This window comes from Aphelocoma coerulescens, chromosome 4A (genome assembly GCF_041296385.1).
Source record: "Aphelocoma coerulescens isolate FSJ_1873_10779 chromosome 4A, UR_Acoe_1.0, whole genome shotgun sequence".
In the NCBI taxonomy this organism is placed as follows: Eukaryota; Metazoa; Chordata; class Aves; order Passeriformes; family Corvidae; genus Aphelocoma; species Aphelocoma coerulescens.
In genome coordinates this window covers 5890669-5913804 of record NC_091018.1, presented here as the reverse complement: position 1 = coordinate 5913804, position 23136 = coordinate 5890669, and the positions used below count along the sequence as shown (strand labels likewise).

Here is a 23136-nt window from a genome sequence, read left to right as displayed (position 1 = left end):
CCAGGGCTGGGATCGAGTGGAAGGGATGGAAACACTGAGTGCAGGGGGAAATGAACCCAAACTGCCCCTCTCTGCCCAGAAAGGGGGGTGATGCCCAAGGCAGTGTAGTCTGTCCACACTCAAACACCAGCCGCAGTCATGGTCTGGCTCCCAGCATCTCTCCACAGGGAAACCGGTGGCTCTGAAGATTCCCATGGCTTTGGCAACGGCCAAGAGGCCACTCCAACACTTCACACAGAGGTTTGGCAAACACATGCCTCATGTTCAACACTTTGGACCGTAACTCTCCCCAGGCAGCCTCAAACACTGAAGGCCGAGAGAGCACCTTGCTTACCCTGAGCAGCACTGGAAGCAGGGAAGGTGGGACACAGGGAAGGTGGAATGCAGGGAAGGTCCCACTACAGCTCCTTGAGCTTTGTTTATATGTTGCAGTTGCTGCCATAGCTCTGAAGACCAAGCCCTTACCCAGCATCTGGGGGAAACACCAGAGAGCCCACTTTTCCATGAAAATACCCACCACTGCTGGGTTTCTCAAGCAGGAAGTCGGGAGCAGGATCCTGGTTTCAGCTGCAAACCTGCAGCTTGTGGACAGGTCTGCTTTTACGTCCTGCAGTCCAGAACCCTTCTCCTAGGGAAGAGTCACACCAAGGTTACCACCAGCCAAGAGCAGAGGAGGGTTCCAGCCATTAGGATACTGGGAGAACAGGTCAGCATGCTTCAGGAAAGGTGGCATGGATGCTGTGGGATGCCAGCCACACCTCGGCACCCACAGCCAGCGGCTGCCACCACAGCTGGTGACATCCCTGGCCCCAGTGACTCAGCCCTCCTGTGCCACAGCAGGGCTGCAGGAAGGGCTTTCTCCCTGAGCTATCCCCATAATTAGAGCATGGCCATGGAGAGTATCCAAGTGACTCCCCAGCAGCACCAAGGAGGGCGACAGATCACTACCACCAAAGGCAGCGCCCACAAAAGGAGAACATTCTCCTTTGTCCCAGCATGGGCTCGGCCAGGATGCATCCTGATGCCATTCCATCACTTCCAGGGACAGCTGCTGACCACCCTCATGCCCCGAAAAGCAGGAAGAGGAGAGGGGGAGAAGAGGGAAGACTCCCAGCCCTCGCAGCAGCCGGGCCTGCCGGGAGCAGCCATGTGCTGCTCCATCCTCCCAGCTCCGCGCACACTCCATGCACTCGGACGCTGCACCCGAACAATCTCAATGCAAACCGTGCAAGGGAGGGGAAACAAAACCTGCTGCTAATTGATGGATTTTGGAGCAGATTTAATTAGGGCCAGAGCACTGGTGCAGGCTGCTGCTGCCACCTGCAGCACTCTCTGCAGCCGCTGGCATGGGCTCGGGGGACCCCGGGCTCCCACCCACACCCGCCTGGGGGATGGACAGGGAATGAGGAACACTGGGAGTCCCCCAGGCTCACCCCCGCCCCACACCCACCCCCCCCCAAACATGTTATTTCCCAGCACAATAAGCACCTCCAGCAGCGACGGAACCAAGGGCTTTGCCAAAAAATAAAGAGGAAGAAAAGCCATATTTTCTCCCTGGAGTTGGATCGTCTCGATCTCCCCTCAGAGGAATCAAGAGGGGCCGAGTTATCTAATTAATGCTGGCAGAAGCGGGAGGCCGAGGGCCGGGGGGCGGCAGCCCACAAAGGCAGCATGGGGAGCGGTCTCCCCGCCGCCGCCGCCGGCATCCCCCGGCAATGGGGCCCCACGTTGGGAGTGAGGTAAGAGGGGATTCAAAGGGGGGTTTGTCAGGGGTTTTGTTTTTGGAAACGGGGGAGGGGAAGGGGACAGGGCTTGACAAGAGCTGACAGACAACTGAACAAAACCATAAGGGCCATGAATGGCAACACAGCACTTTAATTGGCGTAGGAATGGAGAGAGAAGTGAGACAATGAGGCTGGGCGGCGGCGGCGGGGCCGAGGTGTGGGCAGTGGGCACTCACCTTCTCCTGCCTGCACCCCAATCCCTACCCCAATAGGGGTTGGCTGCTGGATGCTGCATCGTGACCCCCATCCCAAAAACCACCACCTAAAACCCACAGGGAAAACATGGAGGCAGAACAACAGAGTCCAGCACACGTCAGGCATCACAAAACCCTGACGGCACCAGGAGCTGCACAATCCCAGCCCTGGGATGCTGCAGATATTAAATGATCCATCAGAAACAGCTCATGTTCCTGCTCGGCTCCGTGTGTTTTCCGGCTTCGGTTTGGCCACTCGTGCCCTGGCTACAGCCCCGCTCATCCGGAGGACGGGGGGCCAGGAGGGGGAGAGAGGGAGAGGCAGGTTAAAAGGGAACACGGTTGGATCAGCGGGGTTCCCACTCCTTGCCTGACCCCTCCGAAATAAAACGGAGGAGATTTCATCTCCCGGTTCCAAAGCAAAGAATTACTTTGGCAGGGGCTGCCCTTCCAGGCGCCCACTTGGACGGGAAAGCGGCAGGAATATGCCCAAGGAACCCAAGACAAGCCCTCCCCGCCAAGTCCCGCTCATTCTTATGCAGATCAACCCCAGTCGGGACAGAACAGAGGCAAATTGCAGCCCCCCCCTCCCCAGAGCAGGGCTGGGGGCACACGGAAGGGTGGGTGGGGGGCTCAGCACACCAGACCTGACACAAACCCCAGTGTTTTCCAAGATCTCCCATCTTCCCATCTCTCACTTCTCCAGCTCAGTTGGAAGAAAAGAAGAACTGAAAGCTAAGAGCCAAGAGCTGAAGTTACAACTGGTGGTTGGGCCCTAGGAGACAGGGAGCCCCTTCCTTCCTGAACCCCGGGACTTGACACTCCACTAACCCTGCACCTCACAAACACAGACTGCAGCCAGGAGTCTCAAATCTCCCCATGGGACAGTGACTGGGTGCTCCTGCTGCTGCATTCCAAGGAGTACAGGAGGGCTCCCCAAATCCCTCAGCTTCCCACTTCTCTGGCCACCACCAAAGCAAGGGAGAAGAGACACCAGCCTCCCCCATTTTTCTGAGAAATACCATAAAAATAAAGCCCACACATGTCCTGGGGAGCAGCAGAAACCACAGGGTCTCCAGGATTTCCCCTGGCTCCCAGGAGCCCCTCACTGTGTCCCAGGGCTCATGTTTCCATCCCTGGAGATCCTGCTGAGGGCTGGGTGACAGCTCCAGAGCACCCACCCAGGTCCCCAGGGCTCTGGCTCAGCCTGGGGATGCAATGCTGCGGTTTGAAGGATTAATCCCAACTTAGGAACTGGGCAGGGAGGAGCAAACCCTGCGGAGGGTTCCCCATCCCAGCTGTGGGATGCCCTGCCCTGCCCCGACAGGTCTCCCGGGTTTCGCCAGCCCTGCCAGCCCCTGGTCCCAGGGGAGTAGCGTCACCCCCACCGCGCCGCCCTGACTCACACCGGGCCCTTTGATCCCCTGGCTCCTGGAGTGGCCAAACGAGTTCTGGCATTCCGAGTTCTGGCATTCCAGCTCTGGCTCCTGTCTGGAAGCGCCATCTTCCCAGGCAGCTGCAAATCACCAGTCCTCAGCCCCGGCATCACTACTGGGAACTCGCTCGGCTGCCACTGGCCCTGGCGGGTTATGAAGAGCTTCCCAACCCCCCCATCCCAACACAGGGCATGTGCACATCTGCCCACAGCTGCCCACCCCAGCTAGAAGGGACCTTGATGACCATCCAGTTCCAACCCTGCCATAGGCAGGGACACCTTCCACTGTCCCAGGGTGCTCCAAGCCCCGTCCAGCCTGACCTTGGACACTGCCAGGGATCCAGGGGCAGCCACAGCTTCTCTGGGCACCCTGTGCCAGGGCCTCACAATCCTCACAGGGAAGAACTTCTTCCCAATATCCCATCTAACCCTGTCCTCTGGCAGTGGGAAGCCACTCTCCCTTGTCCTGTCTCTCATCCAAAGTTCCTCTCCAGCTGTCCTAGAGCCCCTTTAAGCACTGGAAGGGGTCCCAAGATTTCCCCAGAGCCTTCCCTTCTCCAGGCTGAACCAGGTCACCCCGTGTTCCTCACTCCCACACCAGTCCCACTACCGGCACGCTGCACTCGGCTGCCCAGGACCTTTGGCCCCGCTCCACGGGGGTGGATGGGGCTGGGTTAGGTCTGGGAGAAAAAGCTAAAGATGAGTCACAGGTCCTCAAAAGTTTATTTGTTTTCTCCCCTCTTGTCTTCTTGCACAGAACTGAGCCATCAGCAAAGCCTGGAGAGCCAGCTGTGCAGGAAAGCTGGATCCAGCCTCCTCCAGCCCTGCTCTGGATGTCACTCAGTAGGGAAGAAATTGCCCCTTTCTCCCCAGAACCTCTTCCCAGTGCTGCCCACATCCCCTCTTTACTGTGAGGTCCTGTTTTGGCACAACAGCCCAAATTTTCTCCATATCCACACCAAAAAAACCCTCCTAAAGGTTTCATCACTGGAAGGAGTTGGGACACTCTTGTGCTCCCCCTCAGCAGCCCTTCCACTGCTCCCAGTTTACCCAGTTGAAGGCTGATTGGAAGAGCAGCAGCTGAGGGAGGGGCCAGGAGAGATGCCAGCACAGCACAGCAGTGTCAGGTTTTAATCTCTCCTCCAGTCCAGAGATCTGGCTTGTACTTGCTTTTATTTTTAGGCCAGATTTACCGTACAGCTGAACTTCAATCCAACGTACAACTTCCAGCTGGGAATGGGAGAGGAGAGGAACCAGAACCCAGCAGTGGCTCTGGTGTCACGGGCGCTGCCAGAGCCGGAGATCTTGGGACGGGTGCTTCTTTCCATCTCCAAGGATGTCACCAGACTCCGCCGGGACACACGGCTCCCACTCCCAGAGGGAGCTTTCACAAGGCACTAAGCAAAGCTCGTGTTTAAACCTAAAAATAACCCAGCCCTTGGGCCTGGGGAGGAGGAGGGCAGAGCACCCAGCCTGTCCCGCTCCAGCGCCAGCAGTTTCCAATTGCCTGCGGACGGGGAGTGTTCCCAATCCTCCCCCCGAGACGAAATCCTCTGCCTTGCCACCCACACTCATGGAAGAAAACTGGCGAGAGCAGCAGGAGAGACCAAAGTCTCCCCCAACCACATCCTGCCCCCCTGCTCTGCTGCCAGATGTGATCCCCCAGAGCCTTGTCCCAAAATCCCGCTAGCTCCAGCATTCCCAGCGGTGGTCCTCGCCCCACTCAGTATGTGCCACCAGGCTGGGGCCATGTCCCAGCCATGCCACCATGCCAGGAGCCTGAGAGGGCTGATGCCACCAACCCAACGGGAGTTTATTCCAAGGCTGGTGTCCGTCTGTTCCGCTGACCCCCCAGGCAGAGCCGGTCCCCAACACAGAGCACCCTCAAACCCACCGGAGCTGTGAGAGCAGAGACCAAGCCCCACCTTGGAGTGATGGTTTTGGGGTGCCCCCCAGGAAACAGGGTCATTTATCCTGGCTTGAGAAAATCCCAAGTGAGCAGCACTGGTACTGCCGCGAGACCACCTCATCCTGCCCTGCAGCCCCTAGCAGGACTCACTCATCCAAATCCCTCACCAGACTCCAAATCTCCTCCCTGCCCCTCAGCTCCTCCATCCTGCCCTGCAGCTGCCAGCCCCTGGCAGGACTCAGCCCACAAACGCCTCGCTGGACCCCAAATCTCCTCCCTGACCTCCAGGACCCCCAGCTCCTCCATCCCTTCCTGCTTCCCTCTCCCACAAAAGCCCTTCATGGGGCTCTAGCTTCCAACTATCCCACTTCACTCCAACCCCCTCAATCCATGTAAGTCTTTCATTGCATTTAAGGTGTTTTTTTCGCTGCCTTTCTCTTTTTTTAACTTATTAAGGAGAAAGTTCAAACTGTTGGCAGTGTCTGCGACGCACTAATTTGGAACTTAGTGCGGTGTCGACATTGCATTAAGTATTTCTGTCAACCATGAGGACACACCATGTCTGTGTAAGAAATTACACCAGCAATTATAGCTAAAGAGGCATGTAAAATTTAAAAAAAAAAAAAATTAATGTATTCAGAAATGATAACTGACATTCTTATTAGGATTAATCTAATTTTAGTAGACTCATTTATATCCTGCCTCTGGATAAAAAATGAGTTTCAATTTTAAAACCTGGATAAAAAGTGGCATTTTTAAAAAAAGAACTTTTAGAAGTCACCCTGCATGATTAAGCGGGATGATAATGCGAGGAAGCTTAACAAAAAGCTGTGCCATTAAAGGAGATATTTGTTAAACAAAACGGAAGCAGAGATATTTATCAAGCCCAGCAGATTATTCCAGGGTAACTCTGGACCTGGCACTGCTGGGTGTTGCTTGTGGTCGCAGGTTAATGGAGAGAAAATTGGGAATGGCAGATAACGGGGAAGGGGCAGGAGTTTTTCCGGGTGCATCCTGCACCAGGCAAGCCAGGGAACGGTAGCACTGACAAGAAACATATGGTGCATCCATAGCCTGGATGTCCATGTCCATTGGACATGGACAGACATAAGGCAAAGCACAGCAGTCACTCACAGACTGGGAAGAAAAACCCCAAAAGCTGGGTTGGTTCAACATATCCAAAAAAGAAAGAACATCACATGGAGCACCAAGGTCCTTCCCGAGGTTTGCCGAACACCCAGCGGGGCTTGGCCCATTCCAGCATCGCCCACCCCCCTCCATGGCACTGCCTCAGATGGGCTCTTGGTACAAAATGTGCCTTTGGCCTTGGGCTCTGGTGTTGGCACATTTTAACTCCATGGCAGTGGATGCTTTGATTGACGCAGGTTCTGGCAGGACACAGGAGTCTCTTCTCCCTATGCCAGCCCACCACACGCTTCCTGCTACATCCATCTCCAACAAAGCCTCACCAACCCACAAATCACACCCTCCACTGAACCAGCCACCCCAGATGAGGAACCAGCCAAGAGGCCTCCTCCAGGCTCCCCTGCTGCTCCATGTCCCCACATGCACATCCTCCACGTGTCCATGACCACCACATCCCATGGGACACTGATGAGATCCCAGCCATCCCGAGGTGGAGGACACAGAGGCAGGAGGGCACAGGGAACCTGCACCCCCAGGATGGGAACAGGGACAACCACAGGGCTGGGATCCCTTCTCTCACCCACATCCCCCCATTACAAGGGAATTAAGCACAGAAGCAAAGCACCAAAAGATTTAAGAATATGTGGAAAGAGTTGAAAGACGAAGAGGAAAAAAAATCCCAGGCTGATTATTTTATTTTCTCCTGACAGTTTGAGCCACAATGGCAAATAAATCCCAATTACAGATTTTAAAAATGCTTCCTGCAGACATTTGGACCATCAAGGCAATTCTGGGCTCCCATAACTCCTGTTTTATGATGGTCATACATGTCAGCTTTCCACAGAGCCCAGCATTTCAATAAAATGACCATAAACCTAGATTAGAGATTAAAGGACTGACTCAGAAGTTGTCAGAGGAAGAAACAAGTTTCCCTGCAATTGCTTTGCCATTTTTACCGACCAGCAGTTTGGCTTTTTGATGGGTTTATGCCAGCAGTAAATTTTGGGCTGCTGACAGCTCGGTGTGCGAGACAACTGAAGGCAGCGGCGGGGAGGTGCAGGGAGGACACGAGCCCAGCCCCGGGCTCAGGCAACAACTCCGAGATGAGAAGTGACAAGGCTCCTCCTGGGCTCCCCAGCGCCGGCACAGGGACACGGATGCCGGCTCCAATCGACCTTCCCGGCCCCCCCTCCCAGCCCCCCGACCTGTCAGACTTCTCTTCAGGGAGCAGCTCTGTCCTCGTTTCTCCTCCTCCCGCCTGGGCAGGGTCAGGAGCTGCCAGCACATGGGAAGGTGACCCCCCGAGGGCTCCCCGAAGCCAGGCAGGACCAGGTACCCCGGGGACGATGCACAGGGGAGCATCCCCGGGCCCCCCACCAGCAGCTGCCTCTCTCCCCAGCCTGTCAGAGCAGCAGCAACAGCTCAAGGGAGACGCCTTTGAAAGGATAAACGGCAGGCGTTTGTTGTGCTCCTGTTTCCTGGATGAATGCGCTGCTTCCTTTTACTAAGTGCTCTCTTAGGAGAAGGAAAAGGGAAAAATAAAACAGCAGCAGAAAGGAAGGAGGATGACTCACGGTGAGGCCACATCTCCACCGACACGCGAGAGCTGCGAGACGGTGCCAAGGACAAAGGCTGGGATCAAAAGCACGGGAGCGGATCAAACACGCGCCCTCCCCGGGGAGGGGGAAGGTTTCAGGAGGGAGCTGCCCGGGGGGAGGAAGGTGGGATGAAGCCGGGCCCTCCCGGCCGCCCATGGGCTGCAAGCAGCCATCTCCCTTTCCTGAGCTTCAGCCACTGCTTTCAGCATCTGAACAGGAGCTCCGGTTGCTGGAGTTCATTAAGACATGCACACAGTGCTTCACACCAGGACACGGGCAGGGATGGGGACGGGGAGAGGACCAGGAGGAACCGTGGCTGCACCCAACAGGAGGTGAAAAAATGCCCTTTTCCTGACGAAATGAAAGAGCTGAGCCTGGAGCTCAGTGCGCCGAAGGGGGCCGGTGCCCTTTCTGCCGGTGTCTCTCAAAAGTCCCATTTACATCAAAATGCCCTTCTAGACATGCTTCGATTTTACTTTTCCCCTTTCATCTCCGTCCCCCTCCCACCCCACCTCGCAGCCCCATTGTCCTCGCAGCACCAGGAGAGGGCCGAGCGCGCTGCCAGCGGGAAAGGAACAGGAGAGAAAGAAAAGAGCTGGAAACTAAGAGAGAAGCCGGAATCGCTCCTGGTCCCGCTCCAGCGGGAGCTGTGACCCCATCTCCTCCCGCCTGCTGCTTGGCGGCCGCCCCGGGGCACGGCGCTGGCGGTGTCCCCTCCGCGGGGACGGGGACTCGCTGCCCCAGCCTCCGCTGTCGCCCGGGGCTCTGCTCGGGCTCCGGTGGCCACAGATGGTTTCAGTGAGCTTCAACAAAAGCCTCGGGCAAGGGCTGCAGGAGCCACCATCCCGCTCCGCTGTCCCCGGCCAAGCAGCGCCCTGCACCCCCCACTCCCAGCACGGAGGCCACTGGTGGCACTGGGAGACCCCGACAAAGCGCTCTGGGCTTGGTCACGACTGCACATCCCGGCTGGCAACGAAGCGGATCGAGTGCAAGTGCTTCACTCTGCAGATGAGTCTTTAAAACGCCAGGGAAGCCAGAACATCTCCACAGGTGCCAGTGCCAGACTCTGCTCTGCCCCATCGCTGTCCCACCTGTCCTCCAGCAATTTGGATTTACTGAGCTGTTTTCTCCCCCAACCCTGGCCCCAGCAGTGCCACATCCTCCCTCACTTTTCCAGGTCCCTTAAAAGCAGAGCTGCTTTCCCCAGGATGTCAGATGGACACACAAGCCGAGGACTGAAATCGGCTCCTGGTTCCAAGTGCAAACGAGGTTTAACTCCAGTTTAACCCAGTAATGCCCAGCTCCAGCAGTGCACAGTCCCAATGCTGTTCACCAGGCTCTGTCCACCTTGCCTGACACAGAGCTTTTGCAGTCCTCCCTTCCTATTGTCAGCATCTATTTTTAACCCCCAGCATTATTTCTCCCTGTGTGACTTCAGACACTCTCTGGGGACGAGGTGGAATTGCTGAGCTGGTTCCAGGCAAAGTGACTCAACTCTCACCTTCAGAAGCCACACAGGAATCACAGAAGTAAATTTTCCTCCATTCACGTTTTCCTTTCTCCTTCCCTCCAAGTCTGGGGCTGAAAGCAGGGAAAGCTGCAGGGAGCTAAAGCCTGTGTCCATCAGCAAGAACGTGCAGCAAAGCCATTTTCCTCCCTTTTCTTCCCTGGCACCTTTATAATCAGCTGGATTTACCTCTGTGGCAGTTACCTTGAGAAAAATTCTGCCTCAACTGCTGGTGTAAATGAAGGTTAGAATGGTAACCTTAAAACAGGTGTTATGAGTGGAGCTCTGAGCTGCCAGGCACAGGGAATCTCATGGAGAGAGGCACCATCCCAGCAGAAGGGAGGGAGCAGCATTCCCCTCGCGGGGCCCTGGGCCGAGCGCCGGTGCCGATGCTTCATTGCTCCCTTTGAGCTGGTCCTGCTGGCGCCACAGAGCAGCAATTAAGGAGAAGGTCAGCAGCGAAGCCCTTCAAGAATCTGTCCCTTCAGGGGAGTATCCAAACAACCCCACCATTTGCCACCTTCTAATTCCTAAAGCGCACAAGCCCAACGCCAACCCAACGCCAAGCACCCGGCGATGCCTCATGGAATGAGGGACACGTGTGCTGCGTCAGCCAGATGTTGACGTTATTTGGCATTAAGAGCCAATAAATAATCATTAATGCTGCTGCAGCAACCAGGCTCTCTGCAAGAAAGCCCAGATGCCAAAAACACCGTGTTTATGGCACAAGGGGAGGCAGGATCCGGGAGAGCCGCCTGCTGCGCACAATGCAGCCGGCGCTGCCAATTCCAGAGCGTATCCCAGTTCCGCAGCACTCGGCATTCCTCCTGAAGCCCCAGCTCAGGGGCTGGCAGACCTGGGAGAGTCCCCCGAGTTCGCCTGCTCCCACAGCCACACAGGGTCACACTGGCCACCAGAAGCTGGGGTGACACCAGGAGTCGTGTGGAGGATTCTGAGCTGTCTGACACTGCTCCAGCCAGCCCTGTTTTTTGGGATGACTCCCTGGTTTTGCTCACTGGAGCTGGCAGGACGCTGGAACACACACAGCCCCGCAGACAAGGGAAGGCAGCATCTGGAAGCAATTATCCCAGCACTCTTGTATCTGTCACCCACTCCTTCTGCAAGGAACCATTCCCAGTATCAGCAATCTCTCTGTCATAAACCAGGAAAGGAATTCTTCCCCCTCATCCCAACGAGGCAGCGGAGACTTTCCCAGCGGAGGACAGGGTGGCCAAGGTCCCTCCTGCCAGGTCACAGAAGAATTGGGCACACCAGCGACAGGCACCTGTAGGCACCTTAAGGAGGAAGCCCCACTCAGATAAGGAATACAACAATTTCTCTCCTCTGCCTGTGCCCTGGTACGATGCTGCAGCACTTCCAACATTTTACTTCCAAGTTTGATGTCCCAAAAGCCTCCAACTGTTTTACAGGCATGGATGAACTCCTGGGAGCTCTGTGGGATGGTCCCCATGCCTCCAACGCACCCCATGCAATTCCATCCTCAAACCATGTGCTGCATCCTAAACCAACACGCCTCCAGCCTAAAACCATGTGTTTCCATCCTCAACCCACGTGCCTCCATCCTCAAAGAGGAAAAACAAGGAGGAACAGGCCTTGTCTAGGAGAGCAGGAGGATCCCACAGCCCTTCCCCACCACCCTGAACACCCCCTCCTCAGGCTAAGGAGTCCCTGCATTCTCCCTGGCAATATCCTCATCCCACACTGTGCTCAGGGCACAACACGCAGCTTGCATCCCAAAAAGAAAACCCAGCCAAGAAGGGCTCGTCGATGGGCACCAGGACTTTTCCAGCTGGCTGGCATGTCCAGCAAACCCCCAGCACCTAAAAAAGGGGCACCCCCACCCACCACCCTGAGCCCACGAGTTCCACACACAGCTGAGGGAGGTGGCTCACGAAGACTTTCGTGCCTCTCCTGGATGTTATGAAACCAGGCAGGGAGCATGAAACTGCCTGCTGTGGGTGGGAGCACCCAGGGCTATATGGAGAGCCCGGAGGATTCCTCCATGGTCTGGGAAAGCACGTGGGCTCCCCCACCCCACACACACCCTCGCAGGGTGGGTTTTTCTTCTGGAGAGACCGGGTGAACACAAACACCCAGCACAGCCCCACGTGAAGGGGGTAATTAGGGAACAGCATCCAGCGCTCACCATGTCAGGGCAGAGATCAAAAGCAGCATCAAGTATTAAACCTCACCAGGATCGGGAGCTGCTCCTGGGAATGGACTCCTTGGGGCCCCCCCACCCCATCCCTGCATCCCAAGAACCACTCGCTGCAGGGAGGGAAAACCAAGGCAACATGAGCAGGCTTTCCTCCATCCCCTACTGCCAGCAAGTCTTCCTGTAGCTCAGGGGAGTGAAAAAAAGAAGGAATATAGGAAAAAGTTCTTCTACTGCCATTAAATGAGCAGCAGGCACAAAGCCGCAAAGGATGGAGCAGGGGGAGAGGGCTGGGGGTCCAGGAAGCACAAGGGACCCTCCTCTCCTTTCCCCTCCCTGCACTGCTTTGCCAGGATGTTGCTGCCTCCATTATTTCAGTAATTAGTTGAGCTGAGGCACTGCTAATGGGGGGCAGGGGAAAGGGGGCACAGGGAAAGGGGGTCACAGGAAAAGGAGGGCACAAACCGGCTGGGATGCACAACCAGATCTCGGCCTCACAAATTTCCATGAAAGAAGAATAATACAAATCTTAAACCCTAACACAGCTGAAGGGGAAATTCCAGCTGCCTCCAGCCCTTCACACTTCCAAGCGCCTTCCTGAAACCCCCATCCAGGCAGGCCTCCTTGGCCCAGTGAGAGGGAAGGGGGCTGTGCATCCCCAATGGCACTGGGACAGCCCTTCCCACCTCCTGGAGAAGCATCTCCTCCTCCCATGCTATGAAGGAAGCTGGGAACAATGGATGCACCAGTGCCAGCTCCGGCAGGGATGGACACTCATGGACCACCCGCCTGGCTGCCCAGGGACAAGGGACAGGCTGGCAGGGACAGCCTGGTGCAGAGGGCACAGGCAGCTGCCAAGAGCCCCTCCCCTTGCTTGGTGTGAGGGGCAGGTCCCTGTCCTGGTAACATGGGGGGAGACACAAGAGGGACACAGGATTCAGCCACTGCAGGCTGTGGTCACTGAGGGAGGGGCTGTACAGAGCTCCCCCATCTTCCCCCACCCCAGCTCTTCCCACAGGAGAGGGGGTGCTGGCTGAGCCATGGGCCAGACCTTCTCTTACAAAAATAACATTTCATCTTTCTTTTTTTTTTTTTAATTTCTTCTTTTGAAATAATTGACTAATTGGCCGAGCCCCAGGTCCGTGCTGGGAGTGGATCCCAGGTCTGCTCTTGCATAAAGCGTTTATTAAAGACATCACAGGAGGACAGGAGAGGAGAGGAGGGGAGAGGGGCCAGGCAGAGCCCGGCAGGCCAGGGCGGTGCCCAGAGCACACTGTAAATTTCCCATCGCACCCAGAGGGAGGAAGCCCAAAAATTAATCCCGATCATCCCCCGCAGCACAGCTCTGCCCCGAGCAGGGCCTGACTCAGCCGGGATGGGCACCACCCGGGGCGGGCATCACCCTGGATAGGCAGCACCTAGGGAGGGCATCCCAGTCCCAACACCCTCAGAGTGGGGCTGCAAGTACGTGAAAGGGAGGGGGTCCCCCTCCTCTCCTCCCTTTAATCCCCAGCCCCAAAGCAGAGTCCTTTTAGGGGAAAGTGTAACGCAATACCTGGAAAATTTCTCCCACCCGCTCTCCGCTGTCGGCTGCCAAATTTAAAACATATTTTCTGCCTGGCCTTGAAGAAACGTAACCTGCTGCCTAATTCCAACACGTTTATTCTTTGGGGGGCAACGAAAAAATTCACAGAGCCGCTGGTGGCTCCTCTCCTTACACCCCACAGCCCTCGGGGCTGGGAGCTGCCAAAACACTGCCTGGGAGCCTCTGCCAGCACACACCGGAATGCCAGGAAAGAATGGGAGGGAGGGAGCACTTGCACAGCAAGAGGTTTTTGAGTCCATGTCCATGAGCCCCAAGAATCAGCTGGGGGTGCTAGCAGCCAAAAGCCCTTGGAATATGCAACATCCAGGGCGATACAAAACTCCGGAGCATGGGAAATAGGCAGGGACCTGCAGGGAGAGGATCCCCATGCGGAAGCAGAGCCACGCCATCTCCCCTCACAAATGGAGAACTGAGGGAGCAGGTGGATGCACACACAGCCCCATCCTTCATCCCACCACTCCAGCTCCTCACCAGGAGGAATTTTCTGGCAGGCCAGGGCTGCGAGGGGAGGCTGGAGCAGTGGGAAGGGGCTGGGGGAGGGCACAATGTGTTTAGCAGACTGAGCGATCCGAGAGGGTCCATTAAAGGAAACAATTTGTAATACAATAATTATTATGTCGTTTCTCTGGCCTCTTCCCTAAGCCTCCCTTTAAACAGTTCGAGGCTTGAGGGGCCTCTAGAAAGCAGAAATCTGTGGGGCTGAGGGTGCTCCAGTGTCCACATGTGCTGGGATGAGGAAGATGGGATGGATACATGGAGCAGACACTCACTTGCAGCTCTCCATGCAATGGGAGCTCATCCTGATGTGCTCACAATCCTTGAGGGAGCACATGGAACAAAGAGGAACTGCTGCTCCCCAATGCTCCCCAACTGCAGGGGATCATCAGCAGATAAGGGCTCTCTTTGGGAACACCACTGGATGTGGATCCATGCTTGCTCCAACCTGGAGCGAGGCCGGGCCCTGTGGCCGCTCCAGCTCAGCTTTTCTGCTCTGAAGTTCTCGGCCACACATCTGAAGAAAGCGGCGGTAGCGAACAACAGAGCGAGAGCAAGCAACACAAATCCCCGGGATAATGAGCTCGGAGGAGGGAGACGGTGGGCTCTGTCTGAGGAGGGAGCCGTGCTTTTATTGGAGAGGCCTAAAAGGGCTATAAATCCTCAGATTCAAAGGCGAACTCAAGCTCTTTCAAGTCGGAGGAAGGCCTGGGATGTGTCAGCCGGGAGGACTAACCACGCCGCGTCCCCTGCTGAAGTGGCCTCTTCAGCAAAGCCGCGGAGCAGCCCGGGATATTACACCCAGATCCTTTCCATATGCTCCCGGCCGGCCGCAGGCAGGGCACGCCAGCATCCCTGCGGCACTGGGAGCCGCCTGACCCCCCGCACAGGAACACCGGCCACCCTGCCTTAATGGGGGAGTCCCTTTGTGCCCGTTCCCCTTCCAACCCCCACTGAGGAATTGCCCCCCGAAATCCCAGTGGGAGCAGGGGGCTGCGTCCCTCCCTCTCGCGTTTGGCTGCGATACTACAGCGAGCCCAGACAAAGAGCGCGGAGCCCAGCACCAGCACATCCCTGCATCCCTCCACATCCCGAGGCTGCCAGCCCCGCCTGCCAACCCACACACCAGGCCGTGCTCCCACATTTCAGAAATCCATTAAAAGGGAAAAATCAGTGGCAAAGAGGAGACGGCGCCGAGCCTCAGCCCCGCGCGAGCAACCGCAGACGCTTCCCAGCCTAATGAGAAGGAAAACATGGACACACTCTGTGATCAATGGGAATGGTGTAAGGGGGTTTATAGCTCATAAGCCATGAAAAGGCACTTTGCTTTTCCCAAAGTACCTACTCAGAAGAGGTTGGATGGCAAAAGCCAGGCACGGCAGCTGGTGCACAGGGCTGGGCTCATCCTGGCAGGATACCAGGGGCAAGGAAAGGGACTGCTGGGAAGTGGGATGTTCCTGTCCCATCACCAGCAGTGACGCAGGCCTGGGTGCCACCAAAACCAGCCACGACTCCAACTAGGGAGGGCACACACTCCAGGGCCTTGTACTTCCCAAACTCTGGCCTGAAGGTGCTGGGACAGAAGGAGCTGGGACAGCTTGTGTTGCATCTCCCAAGTATCCCACCCCGGCACCTCCATGTTGGCACCAGCAAGGGCCAATCCATGTCAAACCAGGTGACTCCAAGCTTCTCATCACAGCCCAGCCCCAGCAGACATAGCACACATGGATCTCTGTGCAGGCACAGCACCACAGCGGGATAGAGCCTTTGGAAAACATCGAGGGGAGTTCATGGCTGGACACCAACCAACCCCCTGCTCTGCCCTCACACAGCCCCCCTGGAAAAGCCCAGTCCCATGGCCTCTGAAAGGGTGAGCAGCCCACCTGGGAAGGGCCAGCTGCGGGTGGGAAAAGGTTATTCCCGAGCAGCCGAGCCAGGGTTATAAATAGCTGGCATTTTTGAAGTGCAGCTGCTCAGCTCAGCTCAGCTCGGCCGGGGCGGCACTGCCACGCCGGCACCTGAGCCGGCTCGGATCCTGCCTGGGGGCTCCGGCAGGGAGAGCTCACAGAGAAGCCACTGCTCACTGGAACACCACGAGGAACCCTCCAAACCTGTCTCCTCATCCTCCAGGGAGGAGGGACCGGTGGCCCCCAAGCCGTGCTCCAGGGATCGCCTGCAGTCCCTACTCCAGCTCCAGCAGAACCTGCTCCACAGAAGAGCAGGGGCCAGGAAAACCCCACCGTGTGCACAGATCTAGCCTCACCGAGCAGGACGTTTAGCCCTGGCTTTCCAACTCCTCTGGGGCCAAGCCTGGACAGGCTGGGGGAGCCAGGAGTGCCAGGATTCCAAGGCTCAGTCACAAGCAGAGCACTGAGGCTCCAACCAGAGATGGGATCCTGAGACTCAGTGAGCCAAGCACCACTGCTCCAACCAGAGACGGAATCCCCAGGCTCCAGCACAGCCATGAGCTGAGCTCTAATGCTCCAATGGGAGATGGAACCCAGAAGTTCCAGCACAGCCCTGAGCGGATCATCAGGGCTCCAACCACAGATGGGATTCCGAAGCTCCGGCACAGCCATGAGCTGGTGATCCGCACAAGGGGCAAGAAAACCCGTCCCGAAGGACGCCGGGAGCGCACCAACTCTCTCCAAGAGTAGGAGGACCACTGCCACCATCCCCCTCCTGCTTGCCGGAGCAAGATTCTCTGCCACATCACCCAACCCAGAGCAAGGGATGGGAAGGGGAAAAGCATCGGGAAACAGCAGCAAGGAGCTGGGCTCTCCCTCAGCCCTGCACAACAAAAGCCCTGCAGCCGGGCCGCGCATTCCTGCCCAGATGTGACGCCGCGATAGCGCCGAGCAAGTCCTGCTCCTGCTCCTCGATCCCAGCAATCATTAATTAGAGACAGAATGGAATCAGCTTTGTTTCTCCCCACCCTATTCCAGCTGCCAGACTCCAAGTAGCATGTGCTACTGATCGCTCCAAGATGTTTTCCCACCGGAGTCCAGCGCTCCTTGGGCAGACAGGCTTCCCAGCAGCACGGCCACCGCTGTGCCGAGGACAGGGTGTGCTGCCACAGAGGCAGGGAGCACAAAGCTACGGGAAAGCCGGGGGGAAGCTGGGACACACAATCCAACATGGAAACAAGGGATCATCCCCACTGCTAAGCCTCTGGTTTACAGGCGACAATCCAAACCGCTCCTGATGGACGTCATGCAAGGAGCTGCTCGTGCACTCCGGCTCTTTGGGACCCCTGTGATCCCTAAAAACATGGACAGGGCTTGGGGACACCCTGAGTCCCCAATGAAGTCTGTTTGGGGGCCCCCACAGCACCTCGTGAAGCTGCTCAGAGGGACCCCCAGCCCACCCCACCACACCACCAAGGGCACGGGCACATCCTGCCCTGCCACATCCAGCCCATTTGGGATAAGGATTCAATGGAACAGCTTAGCCCCCCAAAGCGACACAGGAGCTCAGGTGCAGCAGAGGGAAGCAGCCCCCGCCAGCTCCCTGCCAGCCCTTGCCGGTCGGAAATGGCATAGAAGTCCCATGGAAGCCCCGTCCAGCCCCGCTGCCAGGCGGATCCAAGGAGCTGCAGCAGCTGTTTTGCTCCAGAGAAAGCTCCGGCTCCTTTTACAATCAATCAGCCACCCCATCACGGCTCTTTTTTTCTTTTAAAGGAAGCAGTTAAATCCATTTTATGGAATCCAGTGGTATTTACCCAGCTACTGCAAGAGCCGCAGCCCTGCCTTCCCTTTTTTTTTTAATTTAAGTTAATGAAGTCATTCCCAAACGACCTGCAAGGAGCCCCGGGTGCTCCTTTCCCCGTGGCCCAGGGAGAGGGGGAACGCCTCCAGTGAAACGTGGGCTGGGCACGGGGGAGTCTGCCTTGTGGGGAGCAGGAGCTGGGAGGGCTCCCAAAGACCTGGCACCCAGCAAAGGGTCCCCCCCATACCAAAGGGAAACTCCAGCTGGAAAGCAGGCTGGCCAGGCTTTGTTTAGCCCAACCCAGCCTTCGGAGATGAAGCAAAGCCCTGGAAAGGCCAAGGTGCACATGGGGGCCATGGGATTCTAGATGGGAACACAGAATCATTAACCCTGGAATGGTTTCGGTTGTGAGGGGACCTCAAAGCCCATCCACTGCCACTCCCTGCCATGGGCAGGGACACCTTCCACTAGCCCAGGGTGCTCCAAGCCCTGTCCAACCTGGCCTCAGACACTTTCAGGGATGGGGCAGCCACAGCTTCTCTGGGCACCCTGTGCCAGAGCCTCCCCACCCTCACAGCCAAGAATTTCTTCCCAATTTCCAATCTAAACTTCCCATCTTTTTAGTTTAAAGCCATTCCCCACCTCTCAGCCTCAGGAAGGGGGAGTCTCCACAAGCCAGAAACGACTTTTAATTAAAAATAAGCAGCGAGTTTTCCCTATTTCCCAAATCCTGACACCACAAAGCGCCTCCTGTACCCACAGCTCCCGTAATTCCATTCCATCTGCTCCGACAAGTGCAATCCCCCTGCTCCGGAGCTCTGGGCCAGCCTTTCCCCTCGGAAACAGCCTTCCCGCAAGCACTTTGTCCCTCGTAAAATGGCATTAAAAGAGGCAAAGATCCGCCAGGCTTCAACCCCAGTGCTGACAGAATTCCATGGGACACCATCATGTCAGTAAAGGCGGAATAAAAATACCACGAAGGATTAGAGTTTTGTCTGGGTTTTTTTTTTCCTCTTCCCCTCACCTTTTTTTTTTCTTAAATAAATGCATTTTGTTTTTAACAAGTTCAGAGCTGAGCAAAACTTTCTGGAAGGGGAAGAGGGAAAAGCAGAGGCAAAAGGAGCCGTTCTCTGGAGCCGCGTGGATGATGTGTCCCATTTCCCCCACCTCCTTATTAAAATACTTTCTGGGGAGGTGAATTCCAGCCTGAAATGAATTTTCCAAACCATATTTTATTAGGAATGCTTCCCTTTAACGGTCGGTACAGGAGCCCACCAGGGTCAATATTTCTCCCAAATTACAGCCAAGGGAGTTGAGAAAGGATTTAGCCAGAATTCCTCCGGCAATTCCCGGCTGTCCAAGGAGAGCACGCTCCCACCGCCCCCCGGCTGCGCAGCAAAGGGGACGAGTAAATCCCAAAAGCACTTTCCCCAAAGCCCCCCTTGGACACGATGGAATAAATTAAAGCCATATTGCCTCTCCAAGCCCCCTTCCAAAGGGCTCTGAAGGCATCCCAGGGAAAGCTCACTCAGAGGGTGAGCTCATCCCAAGCACAGGTTTGAGACAATTACCGCTTTTTCCAACAAAACCATTCCTAGGCCTATTTTTTTCCCTTTTAAGACCCAGCATCCTCACAGTGGGAAGTGGGTGATGATTTCACCACTGGCTTTGGGACACACACCCAGGGGCTGACCTGGGCTTCCCAACCCAGCACACAGCATAAGCCTAACTTAACTCGATTAGGAAATCATTCCATCTATCGGATGTGTTATCAGCATCCTTCTGATAACACCAGGAGCCCCAGACCTGCTGGTGGAGCTGGAGCCCACAGCTCCCAGCTGCCCAGAAAGGGCAGGAAAATATTTTCCTTATTTACAGCAATCGCGCTGAGGCCGGCCGGGCCCAGAGCACCATGCTTGCTCCTCGGATCCGTTGGAAAATTCCACTTAGCTGTGTTATTTTTAAAGGCTTTAGCTCTCTTTACTCTAAAAACAAGAGTTAAAGCTCGGCAGAGTGGGATGGGGGCTGGCACAGCCCCGGCATCGCCCCAGGAAGGGGCTTGGAAGCCCAAGGTACAGTGGTGAAGGGTTTTCACGGATCTATCCGGAAGATAATCCCAGTCCAACCAAGAGCATGACTTTTCCTCCAGATGGAGATGGACTTTGCCCAGCACACCAATCCCCAGACTGGTTTCCTCAACTGGGTTTGCTGGGAGCAGTCATGCGGAGGCTCTGCCCGATGCCACGCTCCAAAGCTCGGAGCTGGGAAAGAAAGCGACGGATCCCAAACACGAATCCCGGACACGAGGATCCAGGGTCGCTCCACAGGGGCACAGAGTGGAGGGATCTGAACTGGGATTGCAGCCGGGCCCTGACAGTCCCCACTGAGGCAAAACACTTCCATGGGTTTTGCCCGTGCACGTCCCGGCAAAGCCGTTCCTGGGTGGAAACGCCGACATTTCGGGCGCTTCCCACTCTCTCCTGTCCCTGTGGCGATACAGGGATGGGGAAGCACCCACAAGAGCAGCTCCACACGGGATCGCACATCCCCAGAAAGCTGTGCCCAGGGCGGACAACCTCCGAGCTCCAAATCCAGAGCAGACAAACCCTAAACTCCAAATTCCCGGAGAGTGGGCAACCACCAATCTCCAAACTGGGGGAGAACTGAGGGTGGAAAAGCACTGAGCTCCAAACTGGGTGAGAAGCGAGGGCAGACAAACACTAAGATCTGAATTTGGGGAGAACAGGGAGTGGGCAGCCAGTGAGTTCCAAACTGGGAGCAAACTGGAAGCACACAAACTCTGAGCTCTGAACTGGGGGAAACCAAGGGTGGACAACCCCAATCACTGAATTAAGGGGAACTGAGAGCGGGCAACCACCGAGATCCGAACTGGGGGAAAACTGAAGCCAGACAACGTCTGAGCTCAGAACTAGGGGTGAACCAAAGGCAGAAACCACCGAGCTCCAAAAACTGGGAGCAGAAAACCACCAAGCTCCCAATTCGGGAAAACCAAGGAACCCCTCGAGCTCTCCCTGGACACCCCACCAGGGAGGGACATCTCCAAGCCCACCATTCCAGGGCTCAGTGGGAAGTCCTGGTGTGTCACCTCTGTGCCAGCCTATGGTCATGGCCTCCTCCCAACTTCCCAGGCCTCGGCAGCTCAAGGAAAACGCAGGATAAGGAAGGGAAGCAGGGTGACATGGCATCCCCCACCACCAAGCCGGAGCCGCCTCAGCCTCCAGCTGCCTTTTCCCAAATAAAAACTACTTTCTGGAACCAATTTGCCTGCCCCTCGCCAAGCTCACGAATCCAGCGGGGCAATTCCCGAGGGAAAAGGCTCTCTCTGCTCCCAGCCAACTGACACAACTCCCAAAGAAAGGAAAGGAAAAACACACCGAGGAGAACGAAGTGACGGAGCCGCTGTCCCGGCACTTCCAGAGCTGGGGACACACAAAGTGTGCCTGCAAAGTTCCTTCCCCTTCTCCCCCACAAGAAACCAAGGCAATAAACATTTGGTTGGAATACGTGTCCAGGCAGGAAGGTTGTCCAAATTGTTTCGGTTCTTTCCAACCCTCAAAAACTCTTTGGATTATTTTGGGGTTATTTTTTGCCCTGAGAAGCGTGGTGGGGGAAAAAAAAAAAAGGCAGGCTAAAGGCAGGAATTTTTTTGAAGGGAGAAAGGGGTAAGATAAATAAACATTCCATGATCTACAAGATAAAGCTGAGCAAGGGCCACCGACCCATCCTGACCACCAGCCCCGGGGTAGGGGCGACCGAACACCCCCCACTCCTCCTCCTCCTCGCCCTTCATATTGTTCCTGAACGGCAGCCGCGTCCACATCCATATATTTATATAAAAATATATAAATGTATAGAATTTAGGTGTCTGTACAGGCGGAGCAGCCCCACCGCCCGCTTTGTTCGGACCCAGCCCGAGGTGGGGGCGGAACGACTCCCCTCGCCTTCCTCCGCGGCTGATTTCGGATGAGAAAACCCAGAAAGAAAAAATTTTTTAAAAGGTAATAAATCCAAACGCTGGAGGGAAGCGGCGATCCGGGGGGAAAAAAAAAAATGAGGCGTGAAAAATGAAAAAAAAAAATTAAAAATCAAGAAACAAAACGTGGTTTTCAAAAATAAAAACGGATTTCAAGAGAGGAAAAGCTGCAAAAAGTAAACGCATAGTTAAAAACGGAGGGGAAAAAATGAAAGGAGTTTTTTTTTTTTTTGGTACGAAAAGCAGCGCGGCGCCGCGGGTCCGTCCTCAGCCGGGGGTCGCTCCGTCCGCCGCCCGCAGCCTCCAGGCGCGATTTTTCCTTAAAAACCTCGCTGTTTCCGTTAAATTCGCATTTAGAACGCGGTTTCGATGCCTTTTTCCCCGCGGGGGGTGCGAGGCGCGTCCCTCCCGACCCCCCCCCTTCTCTCGCCGCACGTACTTGGGGTTCGCGGAGCTCCACGACACCGGCTCCAGGCTCTTGGCGAGCGGCGCGGCGAGACGGCACAGGGCCAGCAGGACACCCAGCAGCCACCGCCCGCCGCGGGGCCGCGCCATCGTCCCTCGGCGGCGGGACGGGCCGGGCGTCAGGCGCCCATCACGCTCCGCCGCCGCCTCCTCCCGCTCCGCTCCCGACCCGCCGCCTCCGCCCGCCCTGCACCGACTGAGGCGCCGCCCGCCGCGGCAGACGCTCTACCCCTCCGCGCAGGCAGCGGCGCGGACAGCCCGGACCGGCGGCCAATGGCTGAGCGGAGCGGGGGGGGCCTTGAGGGAGGGCACGCCCATTGTGGGTTCTTAAGGGGAGTGCGGAGGATTTTTGCCTTTTTTTATGCCCCCCCCGGTTGCCGGCCGTTGCTGCCGGGTTACTGGGGGGAGGGTGAGGAGGGGACAGCGTTGGGGACGAGCTGGCAGAGCGCCGCTGTGGGCGCCTCGTCGGCCCGTCCCCATCCCCGTCGAGCCCATCACCCCCTCCGCTGCGCGCCGCGCTTGGCCTCGCCCTCCCCCCTCAGCCGCGATCCTACAGCGCCCCCCAGCGGACGCCGCTGGCTAGGCCCGAAGCGGCGGCGGAGCCGGAACGGAACCTGAATATTCCATGAAATATCTGAGTTGGGAGGGGTTTAAAGGAGTTGGACCGGTTTGGGGCTTCTTTCCAGCGGATTGGAGGGTATTTACATTTTTTAAGAAATTTATTGAAGTTTTCCTAAATTTTAAAATTTTTTTCGAGGCTTTTTCAACGATTTTTTTCAGATTTTTTCCTCATTTAAAAAAAAAAAAGATTTTCCACTGCTTGGACGTTTTGGAGGGTTTTAAAGAGAATTTTAAATATTTTTATTTTTTTCGAGGGATTTTTTAAAGGTCTTCCAGTATTTTTGGACTTTTTTCGAGGGTTTTTAAAAATTTTGTACATTTTTGGAATTTTTTGAGGCTTTTTCAGTTTTTTTAACTAAGATTTTTTAATTCTTTTTACTTTTTCTGAAGTTTTTTTAAAATCTTTTCTGACTTTTTTGCCTTTGTTTAAAGAATTTTTTTTTAAAACATTTTAGACTTTTTTCAAGTGTTTTGAAAATATTTTTCCTTTCACCGCTT

At 55.9% G+C, this 23136-nt stretch overlaps 1 protein-coding gene across 1 annotated transcript in view; it reads right to left on the bottom strand.

Annotated features, from left to right (window-relative positions):
- EFNB1 (ephrin B1) overlaps positions 1-22205 on the bottom strand; it is a 48941-nt gene extending 26736 nt beyond the window's left edge. Inside the window, exon 1 of the mRNA XM_069015110.1 lies at positions 21992-22205. Coding sequence (XP_068871211.1) covers positions 21992-22107 — 116 coding nt within the window. The 5' untranslated portion in view covers positions 22108-22205. The remainder of the gene's footprint in view (positions 1-21991) is intronic.
- Between the last annotated feature and the right edge of the window lie 931 nt (positions 22206-23136).